This window comes from Clarias gariepinus, chromosome 1, assembly GCF_024256425.1.
Source record: "Clarias gariepinus isolate MV-2021 ecotype Netherlands chromosome 1, CGAR_prim_01v2, whole genome shotgun sequence".
In the NCBI taxonomy this organism is placed as follows: domain Eukaryota; kingdom Metazoa; phylum Chordata; class Actinopteri; order Siluriformes; family Clariidae; genus Clarias; species Clarias gariepinus.
Window position 1 is genome coordinate 1,751,970 of NC_071100.1, and position 16,526 is coordinate 1,768,495.

At 39.5% G+C, this 16,526-nt stretch overlaps 1 protein-coding gene across 1 annotated transcript; it reads left to right on the forward strand.

Annotated features, from left to right (window-relative positions):
* The first annotated feature begins 10,824 nt into the window (after nucleotides 1–10,824).
* LOC128527241 (5-beta-cholestane-3-alpha,7-alpha-diol 12-alpha-hydroxylase-like) lies at nucleotides 10,825–12,751 on the forward strand. The gene has a single exon (XM_053499636.1). It carries the CDS (start codon nucleotides 10,854–10,856, stop codon nucleotides 12,393–12,395), a length of 1,542 nt encoding a protein of 513 aa, XP_053355611.1. The 5' UTR covers nucleotides 10,825–10,853; the 3' UTR covers nucleotides 12,396–12,751.
* Nucleotides 12,752–16,526: the final 3,775 nt, after the last annotated feature.

Here is a 16,526-nt window from a genome sequence, read left to right on the forward strand (position 1 = left end):
TTGGGTTTACTTCCAGATTGAGTGTATGTTTATAGGACGCGGGTTAGATTTGTGTCTCTCCCTTGCTCTCCATTTGTGAGAGTCCTTAGATCAAATCGCGTGATTATCCTGCCTATTTGTGTCACTCCGCATTTGGGTTTACCATTCACGCTACAAAGGGCTAACCGCTAAAGCTACGTCTTCTGGTCTCCTCGGGTTAGTTCCTGACAGATTCAAACCCAGATCAGCTTTCAGGACTTTTAAGGACCTGCTTAAAAAGCACAAAAGTTGTGCAGTACGCCTACGCTGCATTGACCTTTTAGAAGTCTTAACATGATCCAAGGGCACACAATTTGCTTTGTGACAATGACCATTATTAAAAGTGTTATATAAATACAATACAATTCAATTAAATGTGGTTATGAGCTGAGACACCCAATGTTGAGTACAATTTCATTGTGACAAAATGAGGACTGCTGATTGGCGGTTTTAAAAACAAGACCAGGTGCAAGAACCACAATTGTACAGTATGTTAAAGAGACAAATACTGTAAATATATGTTGTGTTTAGTTGAGCTGAATTACATTGACTTAACTTGCTAATGCAACAATTGCTACATATAGCACCAGAAGATCAATCTCAGTTACAAAATTAAAAGACCATAAGAGGGCAGTATAATTAAACTAATAGTTAGACAATCTGCCCCAATCACATTAAAATGTACATCTGGACATTTCTGTAGTTATCTAATCATCCAATCATAAAAAAAGCAAAACATTGTGTAGATTCAGGTCAGGAGCTACAGATTAGGTTCACATCAAACATCAGATTGGGACTGATTTCTGCGGTGCAAAATGTACTTACAGATAAAGTACAGATAAACAGATATAAATATTCTCTGGTAAAAGTGAAATAATTTCACTGTCCTGTTCTAATTCAGGAAATCTAAGAAAATAAAGTAAAAATCTTGTAAACATACTTGTGGTTCTGATGCTACAGTATAATGCTGCATAAAGCATAAATACTGTGTGTGTGTGTGTGTGTGTGTTAAATGTATTAATAATACAGATCGTATGATTTTAGTTATGAATAAATCACTTATAAACCAAGGTTTTTATATATTTTATAATTTTTTTTTTTACAGTCACAATTGTTTAATGCTTAGAATCTGTTCTGTGAGATAAGTGATCTGGATGTTTTGTTCTGTTTATGTTCATAAGCCAGTAACAAAATGTTTATCATGTTAATCAAAGCATTATGCATTAAAGGTGATATTTACAGCATGTACTGGACCATTATGCTTCTGGCAGTTCAGTCACTTTGTATAAAATTACATCTCAAAAAAATGTGAATATTGTAGCGTTTTACCGCCGAAATGATGTTGGAGAGACGAGTGAGCTTACTTGCTGCCCAATGCAATGGCTGGGAGAAGGGGTGTAGATTTAGGGTGGACGGAGGGGATGTGTCCCCACCAATAATTTAACCCACTTAAAAAAAAAAAAGAAATTGTGATGTTAACATTAACCTAGACACGCAGAAAGGGATAAATCACGTTCTCTCCGTGAGTCCTCCCGCCCCCAAAACACATAAGAAAATTTTAATTGGCTGTGCCTTTCCCTGCTATAACTTGAGAGGCTATGGCTGCGTTCAGATACAAGCAGCGCCAAATGCAGTGGATTCCCCCCCCCCCCCCGTGCAAGGAGGTGTGTTGGGTGACACTTGTGAGGATGACGGCAGCAAAAAAAAAAGAAGAAGCTGGACATAAGGAGCTTTTTCTTTTCTTTTCTTTTTTTAAGAAAAGTGTAAGTCAACACAAATAGTTTTTAAAATGCATTCACTGACTTGGCAAACATTAATGATTTGATTCGAGATTTGCACACTAAGACTCAGAAAAGGCTGGAAGACATTCTTCTGACAGGAGAGGTGGATGATATTGTTGATCAGTATCCAGAATCTAACAGGGAGACTCTAAAGGTTCAGCTAGCCATTTTCAAGTCCAAAAACAGTTTCAAATCTAGTACAGAAGTGGCTACTATCATGAGAAGAATGCCAGTGGAGGTGAGGGGTCTATTTGATCAAATTGAAACCCTTGTCAGGCTGCTTTTAGTTACCCCGGTGTCATCAGCTGAAACTGAAAGGAGTTTCAGTACATTCAGGAGACTAAAAACCTGGCTCAGATCAACAATGCTTGATTGAACAATGCTGCTGTATGCCATGTCCACCAGAACAGTCTGGACAATACTGATGTCAAACAAATATGCCAGCAGTTTATTTCTGTTAACGAGAGGCGAAAGCATGTTTTTGGCTCCTTCATATAGGAGCAATAGGCATTGAGCTGTTGTGTGGTACCTATCCGTAGTTCATGTTTAGATGTGATCTACTTTTATATATACTGATGTTTGAGATGTTTCATTTGCACTATGGCTTAATAAAGAATAGTCTTTATTAAACTATTTTTTTGTCAGTTATTAAACATTCCTTTAAAATTACACTATTCCCTAATTTAACTTAATAAATTGCATTTCGAGTGGATTAATATCAATCGAATCATTGCTAGTATTAATGTAAAGTGATTTTGCAGCATATTTAAAAAACATGCATTCCGTGGATGGATTTGGGGTGGGGGGGTTGTTGGGTGGGGCAGGGAATGGGGCGGTGGAGTCTTAGGTCCCCACCAATGTCCAGAGCAAATCTACGCCCTTGGCTGGGAGTACTTTATTTCACACACGCAGTCATACAAAAGCATAAGCAGCACATTCACACGAAGCCTACCTCCAATTCAGCCTAAGCATGAACCGGAGCACATTCCACACGTCACACACACACCACACACAAACAGGGCCGAAGCCACTACCCCAAACACCCTTCCCCAACATGGTGAACACCCCCGACATCCCCGCAAGGCATGCTGGTCGTCAGCCGCCGCCCCGCCCATGCCACACTGCCCCCACCCGAGCTGTGACCGTCCCTGGTCACCATGACGAACTTTGTTTCGGAGGCATGGAGGCGGTCGGCGCTGGCGTTGAGAACGCCGGAGTCTTTTGGCGGGTGAGGGATGAGTGCGAACATTGTCCTGAGGCGGTCCAGCCTCCACAGAGTTTGATCTTTCGTCGGCGTGCGGCTGGTAAGCTGCAAGACAATCCCAGTGGAGCACAACTCGTGCCCGCCCCGCCAACCGCACCCGATAGATGACATCGGAGAGCCGAGCAATTACTGTACAGGGGCCCACCCAGTGGGACAGAAGCTTGGCCGAGAGCCCCCTCTTCCTTCCGGAGGAACACACCCATACCTGCTCTCCAGCAGCAAAATCTCGCCCCCGGCTGTGAGTTTCCACGCCCATAGGTGCCCCCACGCGAAAGTCTTGCAGCCCTTGGGGGGGGCCCTTCTGCTTGGCGATGAGCGGATAACGGTTCAGCTGTGACACCGGCGAAGCGACTGTGGGTGATGCTCTGGGTGCTGCAGTAACTAGGCTGCACGCTGGCTCAGACAGCTGATCACCGGCCGAGAGCCTGGAGGACTGCACGGGAAGAATATTCGGCGTCGAGGGTTCTACGTCGCCACGGCGCTCCACTCAATCGCAGTACCGACCACGCGCTTTGCTGCCCAGCCGGGGTAGCCAGGCTTTACCTTGCCGGCGTTAGCATGTAGGTTTCCCGCTCGGTCTGCTACCGGAAGTTCCGCCCCCCCGGGTGTGTGCTACTAACTGTTCGGCTGTGGTATGAGTCCTAGCAACCTGGCTACCCTGAAGTTACCATGCAGAGTTCCGTTAGCCAAATTTAGCACTGCACCCCATCTCTCCAAAATGTTCAACTCCAAAATGCAGTCCTTTTCAACACTCCCCACTAAGAACTCGTGTGCATAAGTTCGACCACCCACCTGGACTCACACCGTGCGACACGCCCATACCTTCACGTAGCACCCAGGAACGGCGCGGATGTTGAAGGCGGGATCAGGCCGTCTGCAAACACGCTTGCGTTGCCCCAGTAACCCAGAGCGCAGCAGCGAAACAGTGGACCCAGTGTCCATGAGCGCCCGCAGTAAGACGCTGTCCAGCACACAGTCGATGTAAATCCCAGCGCGGCTTCCCAAACATCCCCCGGCGCTAGTTTAGCGGCTGCTGGTGTACGCTGTCCCTCAGGCCCGAGAACGTTGCAGCGGTAGTCCCGAGGTCCCGTGCCTTGGCATCGCCGCGAAGCCTCGGAAAATTCCGTTGTGCGCTCCAACCCGTTACTCTCCATCCCACTTCTGACACCAATGTAGCGCTTTACCGCCGGAAATGATGTTGGAGAGATGAGTGAGCTTACTTGCTGCCCAATGCAATGGCTGGAAGTACTTTATTTCACACACGCAGTCATACAAAAGCATGAGCAGCACATTCACACGAAGCCTATCTCCAATTCAGCCTAAGCATGAACGGGAGCACACTACACACAAACAGGGCCGAAGCCACTAACCCAAACACCCTTCCCCAATATGGTGAACACACAGATATCCCTGCATGGCATGCTGGTCGTCAGCCGCTGCCCCGCCCACGCCGCAATATTGTGGATTTTTTTTCCCCAAAACTGTAATTGAATTCAAAAAGTGAAACTCATGTTTTTTATTCAGTAAACATAAAGTAAAATATTTCTGTAATAAAAAAATGTATATAAAATAATGAAATTTAATATATTTTAATAAAATATTTCCTTAGTTTTAATTTCGATGATTATAGGTCACAGCCAATGAAAATGTACCCACAATCAGGCAGAAGACTACATATAGCCTACTTGATAATTGTTCAGACATCCTCCACATGGAGATGAACCCACAGGGAGAGATTGCTAAAAAAGCTGGCTCTTTACAGAGTGCTGTATTGGAGCAGGTACAGGGAAAGTTACTTGAAAGAGACATGTGTAACAGTGATGAACGCAGGCTTAAAAAGATTGTCAAGCTAAACTGGAAATTCAGGAAATGTGCAACTGTTGCATTTCTAGTCAGAAGCATTGGCCCTAGGCTTAGGAGAAAAAAAAAACTGGGCTGTTGCTCAATGGTCCAAAGTGCTCTTTTTTAGATGAAAGTAAATAGTGCTTCTCGTTTGGAAATGAAGCTGTCTAAGAAAGAGTGGAGAGGTACATAATAAAAGCTGCTTGAGGTCCTGTGAAAGGTTTCTATAGCCAGTGATGATTTGGGAAGCCATGTCATCTGCAAATGTTGTTCCATTTATATATATATATATATATATATATATATATATATATATATATATATATATATATATATATATAAGTCTAAAGTCAGTGCAGTCATCTTCTAGAAGATTTTAAAGCACTTCACGCATCTGTTGGTTTACAAGATTTATAGAGATGCTGATTTTATTTTCCAATAAGGCTGAGCAACTGCCTACACTGCCAAAACTAACACTAACTGGCTTGCTGACCATGATATTGGCCAGCCAACTAACCTGACCTAAACCCCATGAAGAATCTATGAGCTATTGATCTAACAGGCACTAAAGGGTATTTTTATACCTCAAGAAAACTTCCAATGCATTTAATGATGCAGTTGTACTGAGCTTAAGTGTTAGTTTTTTAAAAATATTAAGGAGCCATCTTCTAGAAGATGACTCCTATATATATAGGATGTAACTAAGTACAAAAAAGAATGGTGTTTGAAATTGTGATTGTGTTTCCTGTCGTTTTGCTTTCAGTCTCTGGTGTAAAAAAATATTGTAGTTCTTCCTATTGACAGCACTCGGTAACATCAAACCTTTAGTGTTACGCAAAGTCTTTGGTAGGTAGAGATTCCTGTTGGCATTTTCCTTTTTTATAGCAATGATGTGCCTTAAACATCACTTAGTTCCTCTGCACCGGTAGAGAAGTTTTGTTTCAATAAAATGACAGCAGGGGTAGTGAGGAATGATTTTTGAATTAGCTTAATACAAAAGTTTTAAGTTGGTCTTTTTAAATCATCAATTTAAATCATAGAGGAGCTACTGTATGTGAATTATCATTATTTTGACAACATTAGAAACCTTATAATTTGCAGTGGTTCATTATATAAGCTCCTTTACTTGGACAATAGCTTATCTATACAGTCTTTAACTGTTTACTTTTTTATTATTGTAATGAAATGTTTTCTGGTCATTATTTACCAAGTAGTTAGCATAGTAGAAATCATTTGTTGGTACTTAATTTTAATTTCTTGTCATCCTACATAGTTCTGAAAAAATTACAACATGTAGCTTTAAACTGTCTTAGTACAGCTTTACATGAGATAAAGGTGATCTCCAAGTTCTCAACTGCAATCTGATAGGGGAAGGAAACTTCACTTCAGTGTCATTTCTCTGACCGGTTCAGTTAGCTTTAGCCTACAACTTTGGTCAGTTCTGTACAGATTATTCTCCTTCTTCCTAGCCACAGCACTGCCACACCTAACAGCAAGGGAAGGGTTTATTAACCCTGGACTATCTAAGTAAAGCAAGAAATGTAAAAACAACTGTAAGAAAAGAAAGTAATTTTGTATAAAGTAAAGGTAAAAAAGTAAAAATTGATCTGTGTGTGTGTGTGTGACACAGACAAACTCAAGGTATGCAAGGACACGGTCCTCTGGACATGTAATGACATCCATGCTCAAACCCTGAGTCTTCCACAGGTGAAGACACACTCAGAAAAACACACATGTTGGGGGGACACAGTGGTTAGAAAAGACCATCTATGCTAAATAGAGGACATGGCAACCCTAGCCGCAAGAGGTTTACTATATCTGTTCAACTTGTTTAGACACAGCGCAGTGGTGGAAGCTTCCCTTCTGGCCAACACTCCATTGCAGAGCTTAATGACCAAGCCCATGACCTGAAGCCCAAAGTCGTTTTAGTATTGAGGTCAAAGGCCACCTGCCTTGCGTTTGCAAATTTGAAGTGTATGCCTTTATAGTAGCGACCACCCTGTCTACTATGTTCTTCAGACAGGGTGATCATACTCTTACGTTTCCCTCGGGACTTTTGTAAAAGCTAAAATATGGCCACACCTCAGATCTGGTCATTTTAGAAGGCTGAAATCTCCCTGCACTGTTACTGCCTTCTGCCATTTCTTCTCATTCAAAAAAAAAACATGTTGCGTGCTGCGTTTGCATCAGACTGATGCTAGCTGGATAGGATTTACTGAAAATTTTCAAAATCGTGATAATCAAACACTGTTTTAATGATAATTAAATTTGAAAGCATATTACTAACCTCCAGTACATTTTACAGTGGTTTATCATGAAACCAGTAATCGTTCCATCCCTAATTGTGATTCATATGCTTTATGGATAGTATTTTGATGAGTTCATTAGTTTGCATGATTGTTTTAAAACAACAGTAAAAACTTGGCCTGTGTAAAATCTACATCATTACCTAGTAAAATTATCACTCAAGGTATTGTTGCAAATATTCACACACTTTATCCGGTTCAACAACTTTGCCACGAGTATAGTTAGTATAGTAATAATGGAACTGTCTGCCTGCAGTTTTACATGAATCCCCTCCAAGCCCATGGTGTTTGATCGGTAGGCATACAGGCTCTTTAAGCCCATACATTTACACTGTGCAATATTCTTTTAGATGACCAGAGGAACGCTGCCTGTGCAACTTCTGGTTCACCTCAACTCGGTTACTCAAGGTGTTATTAAAATGCAGTGCCATGTCCATCACTAGGCACACTTGCTAATGTGCAGTCAACACATTAATAATATAAAGCATATAAAGAAGCTGGATGAATTTTGTTTTTAACAAGCAGTGTAATAAAATGTCATGGTAATAAAAATAATTAGATCTTCTAAAAATCAAGTTTAAAGTCAATTATCAAACAATTTGTCTTTTTTTTTTTCAGGTTCCCGTGTTTCATTAAGGCGGTGTGTGAAGAGACCATGGTCTGAGGAGGAGATAGGAGCTGTGATGAAACACATGAGGTCTTTTATTGAAACCTGTGTCACTGTCACCAATGAGCAGTGTCTGAAGTGCCAAGAAAAGGAACAACCTGTCTTAGAGACAAGATCCATTCAAAACATTTGAGTTTCTGTACGCAACAGAGGCTTGGCCTTTAAAAAGCATTTAAATACTAAATACTAAACACATTTTGGACAGCCTGAGCCTTTACGTTTTTAGGCATGTTTTAAAGGTTCCTGTCATGTGTTCAGAAATATTATAGATAACTTCATTTATCTTGCTCACAGGCAGTGTTTTGTTGTTGTTTGTTTTGCTATGTGGTTAGCCTTAGGATCGACTTTTATTTCTCTTTTATTAATGTTTACACTGCTGTCCTATAAGGAATTGATTCTTAAGGTGAATCAAATATATTTCAGTGATCCAACAAATGTTGTGTTGTGTGTTAATAATGACGCCTGGATTATTTTCAACATTTCTAGCTTAAATGCAGATGAGTTAAGTGTAGTAGTCAAACATAATGAAATCAACTAATGAGCTAAATATACTAGATCCTATTCACAATCTCCACAAAACAACAAAAGAGCATCGATCAAGCGTATAGCATCAGATCTGGCAGGTAATGTTAGTCAGCTGACTGTTAGCTGATCACGGCTACCTACAGGAATAGCACATCTATCACAGCGTACTCGTATTATCAGCTGCTATTGTTCTCCTGCGCTCATGTCCCCTCCTCCAGCTCCTCCTCTTCTACAGTCAGGACTTGGTAAGCAAAACAGAACTCCATGATACATGTGCTGTTGGGGTTGAGTTCGTCCTAGTGGATGCAAGCGTGTGTGTGTTTATGGTGAACTTATGTTCTTTCAAAGCAGGTTATACTTAGTGTGTGTGTATGGTGACATCACTGACCTTGTACACCACACTGTCCTTATAGGCCGTGTTACAGAAAAGTCTATACAAACCACCAGAAAGTCTGAAAAAAAAGCCTTTTTTTATATCTCAGTTGTGCAAAGAAAATATTTAAATTTTAAGTTGTGTATAGGTTCTCAGATTTTTTTTTCATGATTTTTGATATGTTTTTTGTAGCTCTAGCACCACTGGAACCCAGTGTCCCCACAACCCTATGCCCAGTCTAATTTCCGAAAAATATTAAAAATAAGTGTGAATCACTTATAAACCAAGGTTTTTATTTAATTACTTATTTTTATTTGTTTTTACAGTCGCGATTGTTTAATGCTCAGAATCTGTTCTGTGAGATAAGTGATCTGGATGTTTTGTGAACACTATGTTCTGAATAACAAATTAAGCATAGCAATAATGCTGCAAGAGATGCTAAAAAAACTATAGACAGTACATTTTGTTCATAAGCCAGTAACAAAATGTTTATCATGTTCATCAAAGCATGTTCTTTACAGAGTGCTGTATTGTAGCAGGTACAGGGGAAATGACTTGAAAGGGACATGTGTGACAGTGATGAACGCAGGCTAAAAAAGATTGTCAAGCAAAACTGGAAATTCAGGAAACTGTTGCATTCCTAGTCAGAAGCATTGTCCCTAGGCTTAGGAGAAAAAAAAAACTGGGCTGTTGCTCAATGGTCCAAAGTGCTCTTTTTTAGATGAAAGTAAATGGTGCTTCTCGTTTGGAAATCAAGCTGTCTGAGAAAGAGTGAAGAGGTGCATAATAAAAGCTGCTTGAGGTCCTGTGAAAGGTTTCTATAGCCAGTGATGATTTGGGGAGCCATGTCATCTGCGGATGTTGTTCCATTGTATTTTATTAAGTCTAAAGTCAGCGCAGTCATCTTCTAGAAGATTTTAAAGCACCTCACGCATCTGTTGGCTTACAAGATTTATAGAGATGCTGATTTTATTTTCCAATAAGGATGAGCAACTGCATACACTGCCAAAACTAACACTAACTGGCTTGCTGACCATGATATTGGCCAGCCAACTAACCTGACCTAAACCCCATGAAGAATCTATGAGCTATTGATCTAACAGGCACTAAAGAGTATTTTTATACCTCAAGAAAACTTCCAATGCATTTAATGATGCAGTTGTACTAAGTGTTAGTTTTTTAAAAATATTAAGGAGCTATATATATAAAATGATACTGAGTACAAAAAAGGAATAGTGGAGTTTAGACAGTAATGTGTCTACATGTGTGCTTAACTTGGTTTGTGAATTTGAAATACAGGCTGAAAAGCAAATGTATAACCCTTGGTTTTTTATTACCTAAATAAAATAGTCATGCCTGCCATTTAGACGTTACTGAAGCTTTATTAAAGTTTTACTCCCTTTACGCCCTTTATGTCAAAGTCATGACCTAATGGAGCTCTTCTTTGCTGGTTAATTCCTTACCAGAAATGAAGCTAATTTAATATCAATTCTAAATCAACCAAACCTGATAATTTATCTGGGATATAAATCTAAACTAGTCTGGAATCACATATTTTCCACCAAGGTTTTAAATTCAAATTCAAATTTTATTTGTCACACACACAGTCATACACAGTATGATATGCAGTGAAATGCTTGTACGACCGCTGGTGACCTTAAAAAGAAAATAAAAAAAACTATATATAAGGAATTAATATTAATAAAAAGAAATGAAATACAAAGGAAAATAAATGTAACTAGTAAAATAAACAAACTGTACAAATTAGGGCATGTAAAAATATCACAAAATATAGAAATAATTATTTATTTAAACATTTCCATTGCTAGTTGGAGATTGGATACCGTATGTCTCAGCTTGCAGGTCTTGAAAGCAAAGGAGTGATGAGCATGTATTAAAGAAAAACTGGGACGTCTGGTTATTATATATTCTCAACCTAGACCTATTGGAGTTCAAAATCCAGGCAAGGGTTGGAGTCAGTGAGTTTAAATAGAGACACCAACAGGAACAGCTCACATGCTGCTCTAAGAGAGAGAGAGAGAGAGAGAGAGAGAGAGAGAGAGAGAGATTGAACACCATGAGCGTTCTGTTGCAAATTCTACTTGCTTTACTGGTCTCCCTGCTTGGAGGACTTTACATTCTTGGAGCCTTTCGTCGACAAAGGTCTGGAGAACCTCCTCTGGATAAAGGTCCTCTCCCATGGCTGGGACATGTTCTGGAGTTCAGGAGGGACACTGCAAAGTTTCTGGAGAGGATGAGAAAAAAGCACGGGGATATTTTCACTGTACTGCTAGGAGGGTTTTACTTCACCTTCATCATGGACCCACATTCTTTCGGCTTAGTGATTAAAGAGGCCCGGAACAAGATGGACTTTTCTGAGTTTGCCAAGTTCCTGGTCAGGCGTGTTTTTGGCTACCATCACATAGAAGAAGACCACAAGCTCATTCAGGCATCCAGCAACAAGCATCTGATGGGTGAGGGCCTGGTGGTGTTAACGCAATCGATGATGAACAACCTACAGAACCTCATGCTGCACAGTATCGGGTCTGGAAATGATAATGATGAAAGGCAGTGGCAGGAGGACGGGCTCTTCATTTACTGTTACAACATTGTGTTCCGTGCTGGATATCTGGCACTTTTTGGAAACGAAGTGGCAAATACTTCAAAAAGTGCGTATAAAGCAAAAGAAGCTGACCGAAACAAATCTAATGAGCTCTTTTATGAGTTTCGTAAATATGATAGACTTTTCCCAAAGCTGGCCTACGGAGTTCTGGGACCATCTGAGAAAATAGAAGCAGAAAGGCTGAAAAGGCTTTTCTGGAAAGTCCTCGCAGTGGAGGAAATAAAGACCAAAGAGAACATAAATGACTGGGTGTCTGAATCCTATGATGTGCGTGCTGAGCATGGAGTGCCCGAATCCATGCTGGACAGATACATGTTCCTGCTCCTGTGGGTGTCCCAGAGTAACACAGGTCCCACATCATTCTGGCTTCTCCTGTTTCTCATGAAGCACCCAGAAGCCATGGAGGCAGTGAAAAACGAGGTTGATGAGGTCCTCCGTCAAACCGGACAGGAAGTGAAGCAAGGTGGTCCATTGATTAATCTGACCCGAGACATGCTACTTAAAACCCCGGTTCTGGACAGCACCGTGGATGAGGTCCTGCGCATGACAGCTGCTCCCATGCTCACAAGAGCTGTAATGGAAGACATGACCCTGAAAATGGACAACGGGCATGAATACAAGATCCGCAAAGGTGACCGCGTGGCCCTCTTCCCTTACACTGCTGTCCAGATTGACCCGGAGGTGCACCCTGATCCACACACCTTTAAATACAACCGCTTCCTCACACCTGAAGGTGGGAAAAAGACCAAATTCTACAAAGGAGGAAAAAATCTAAAGTACTACAACATGCCGTGGGGTGCTGGGACCAGCATGTGTCCCGGGAGGTTCTTTGCAGTCAGCGAGCTCAAGCAGTTCATCTTCCTCATGCTTACATATTTTGACTTTGAGTTGAAAAACCCGGATGAAGAGATCCCAGATATTGATGTGACACGTTGGGGATTCGGGACGATGCAGCCAACATGTGACATCCCGTTCAGATATAGACTCAGGTTTTAAAATGTTCATGTTATTAACATTCTACACTTTACCTGATTGTCAGTGATGATGATGATGATGATGATGATGACGATGATGATTACTGTATTTTTGCTAAATATTTCTGAAATATATAAGAAGTCATGTTTAAGGGTATCTCAGCCACTTTAATTTACCTTTACTTTTTAATCGTATGACATGTGAATTTTATTCTATGTTGTTGTGTTCTATGGAAAGCACTTTAACGCTTTTGTTGAACAAACATTATGTAATTAGTACAATCACCACTCTAGATTTTTACTATTAAACATGAATTGGAAATGGTGACATAAAACCTGTGTGAGAAGATTAAACACACACACACACACACACACACACACACATCAGTAAATATTACTGGGTTAAAAAAAAAACTGTGACTGTCCTTTTTTCAGGCTGCAAAGCAACAAAATGTCATTATTTTAAAGGGGGTGGATACTTTTTACCCACTGTGTGTGTGTGTGTGTGTGTGTACAGATGTCTTTCTGTCTATACAGTAGATAGATAGATAGATAGATAGATAGATAGATAGATAGATAGACAAAGACACATACACAATAGCTAACGTTGTCTGTTTACTGTAATTTTATAATAAATTTGTAAAATTGTGAGTGTACATTAATAAAGAAGACCCGTTGCAGATTTAAATGATGTATTACACTTATGTGTATAATCAAGTTCTTTTTACAGTTATTAAAAGAAAATGGCACAACATTTTTTAATAATGTGAGTTTCTGTATTGCACTAGTACTTAGATGTGCTGAATGCAATTCATTAACTTTGGCTTTGCACTCTGCTTAAGCTACTTTAATATAATATAATATAATATAATATAATATAATATAATATAATATAATATAATATAATATAATATAAGGAGTGCAGTAGGAGTGTTCTACAGTAACACAAAAAGAGTCATTTAGTCTGGACTAATAACATTCTTTCAAGAAAAAAACAAACTGCTTTATTTGAGTAAAGGAAGCATAATTTCACTTTCAGTGTAATGTTACTAGTGCAGGCATTATTTATCTGTGGGTTTAGAGTGTACTAGATCAGATCAAACACATTATCAAAAAAGCAGAGGCTTGAGTAGATCCATCAGTAGACAGTGTGTCACAGGGTGACATGCTGGTAAATAAACAAAACAGTATGAGACCCAGAACAGATGCCTGGGGCATCCCTTTAGGACTAACCTGGACAGAGAAGGTACTCGCAACTATTTTTGAGCACTGTGTTCTAGCACTGAGAGATAATCAAACCAAGGGGGATTATGGGTGTTAGGGCTGGAATATAATGTGTTTATGAAGACCAAGAAGATTTGTTAATATGAAGTTAATATGAAGTCCAGTTCATTATTGGAGGTTCAGGTACACCACTGTAGGAAATTCCTTTCTTCAACTATTAAGTGACTGAAGTCACATGGCATCAGAGAACAGCTGTCTGCATTGTGTCAAATTAGATTCACTAATTTCAAGTAGCACAGGCAAAGAGACGCAACCCTGATCTGGGGGCAGTAAGAGGTCATTTACTACTTTAACCAAAGCTGTCTCTGTGCTATGATGAGATCTACATCCTGACTGATACATTTTGTGTAAGCTTTTCTCATGTAGATATAAATATAGCTACTGCAATGCTACCTTATCCAGGATCTTTATAAAGGAGAGGTTTAATATTAACCTTTAGGTGGACAGCTGACAGGGGTCACGGTCAGGATTCTTAATGTGTTGTTTAATGACTGCTAATTTAAAATTTACACTTTACAATTTTGTTCAACATGACCAAAACCAGAAGATTCAAAAAACAAAAAATGTCACTAAAACATACGGACAATTGCTGATGCGTAATCTTTGACTCCGGGAGCAACACAGACACACAGACACGAGGTCTGATCTCGAGGGACATGGGGTCTGATCTCATCTCATGGGAAGAGGTGTTTTTATTAGTGCTAGGTTTAAATGAAAAAGAAGAGTTTCCGAGATATGTTTTAAGCTAAGAATAGAAGAGGCATGATGTCTGGAAATCTTTTTTTTTATTCTTAGCAAAGAGAGCACATTTAAAGCAGTGTCCCGAACATCAAAAGAACTATTCATTAACATGTCAGTAATAGAGAGTGCCAGTTTTGTACAAAACTTTCTAGGACTAGCAAAGAGTACAAAATAGTACAAAACATTTGTTATTAACTTCAGCCACATTGCAGCACTTTTAATGAACATGCTAAAGGGAAACTCTAAAAGTTCTAAAAAAAAAATAAAAAAAAACAGAACTACATGCTTTCTATGACTTGCTCCAGGGTGGTTACTGAACCTTTTGAAACTTGTATGCTCTTTTGGATTTTGACCTTGGTTGTTTTTTTGGTATTTAGTTTAGCCATGTCTAGTTAATGCTCGTTGTACTGTACATTGCTTGACCCTTGGCTGTTTTCTGGATTTTTATTTTGGATTAATCCTGCAGGTTTGATTAACTTGACCATTGAACAGTTTGTTAATAGATATCTTAACTGCACTTGCATTCTCCAAGTCTACATTTTTAACACAGATCACAATCATAGACCAGTGTTCTCATTAATAATTGCTTATCACCAGTGCTTCCAGCAACCACTTATTGATCATAAGTTTTTACATCAACAATGTTACCACTGACAATCACTGGGCACCAGTGTTCCCATCATCCACTCACCAATCACCAGTGTCCCCATCAACCACTTCACCAGTGTTTTTATCACCAATAACTGATCACCAGTGTTTCCATTAGTCATTTACTAATCACTAGTGTTCCAACAACAATCACTGATTACCAGCCTTCCTATGAAAAATCACTAATAATGAAAATCTATTTTTTTCGTCGAGAAACAAAAGGGGAGCTCAGACCGTGCATTGATTATTGGGAGCTCAACAAGGTCTCGGTAAAGTACAGATACTGTACCCCCTACCTCAAGTTCCTACCGCCCTGGAACAACTTTGAGAAGTAAAGTGCCTCAAATCTGATCAGAATTCATGAAGGGAGATAAATGGAAAACTGCTTTTAGAACCACATCTGGACTCTATGAATACTGTATGGTGCCATATGGACTATATTCAGCACCTGCAGTATTAAAAAAAAAAATTACAAAAAGCCACATACTAAATGCAAATTGCCTTCTTGGGATATGTTATTGGCCAGGACGGTGTACAGATGGACTAAGAGAAGGTACAAGCTGTAAAGGACTGGCTCAGCACAACATCTAAAAAACAAAAACCTATAATGATTCCTAGGATTAGCAAATTTCTACAGAACATTTGTTACTAATGCACGGGCATGGTTTTCCACTATGGTTACAACAACTTATTTGCTTTATCTTATTGCGTTTTTTTGATTACGGTCAAAAGCTTGTGTTCTATACAACTTCCGTAACCTAACAACTTCTATCGTGCGTAATAGTCATGCAACTACGCAATTATGGAATGATGTCACAGAACAACTCACGATTATCATAAATGAATGCTTAACTAATAAACTTTAAATAAACACAACAACAGAATCGAAAAAATAAAATATGGCTCTTACAATCAACTTTAGCCACATTGCAGCACTTTTAATGAACATGCTAAAGGGAAACTTAAAAATGTATATATGTCTTTGAACCTTTTAATACTTGCATGCTCTTTTGGATTTTGACCTTTTTTACAGTAAATTCTTTTTTGGTATTTAGTTTAGTCTTGTCTAGTTACAGTAATGCTTGTTGTACATTTCTTGACCCTTGGCTGTTTTCTGGACTTTTGATTAACTCCTGCAGGTTTGATTAACTTGACCATTGAACTGTGTGTTAATAAATGAATATCTTAGGTAATGAATATCTTAACATTTCTGCACTGAAACAATTGGAATTTCTAACCCAAAAACAATCATAGACCAGTGTTCTCATTAAACAATCACTGATCACCAGTGTTCCCATCATCCACTCACCAATCACCAGTGCTCTCATTGAACAATCACTGATCACCAGTGTTCCTATTAACCAGTGTTCCTACTGACAAATCACTGATCACCAGTGTTCCTATTAACAATCACTGATCACCAGTGTTCCTATTAACAATCACTGATCACCAGTGTTCCCATCAACAACTCACGGATCAC

Bases quoted from the DNA above. Each gene is read 5' to 3' on its own strand.
- LOC128527241 (XM_053499636.1), top strand. From the start codon at position 10,854: ATGAGCGTTCTGTTGCAAATTCTACTTGCTTTACTGGTCTCCCTGCTT.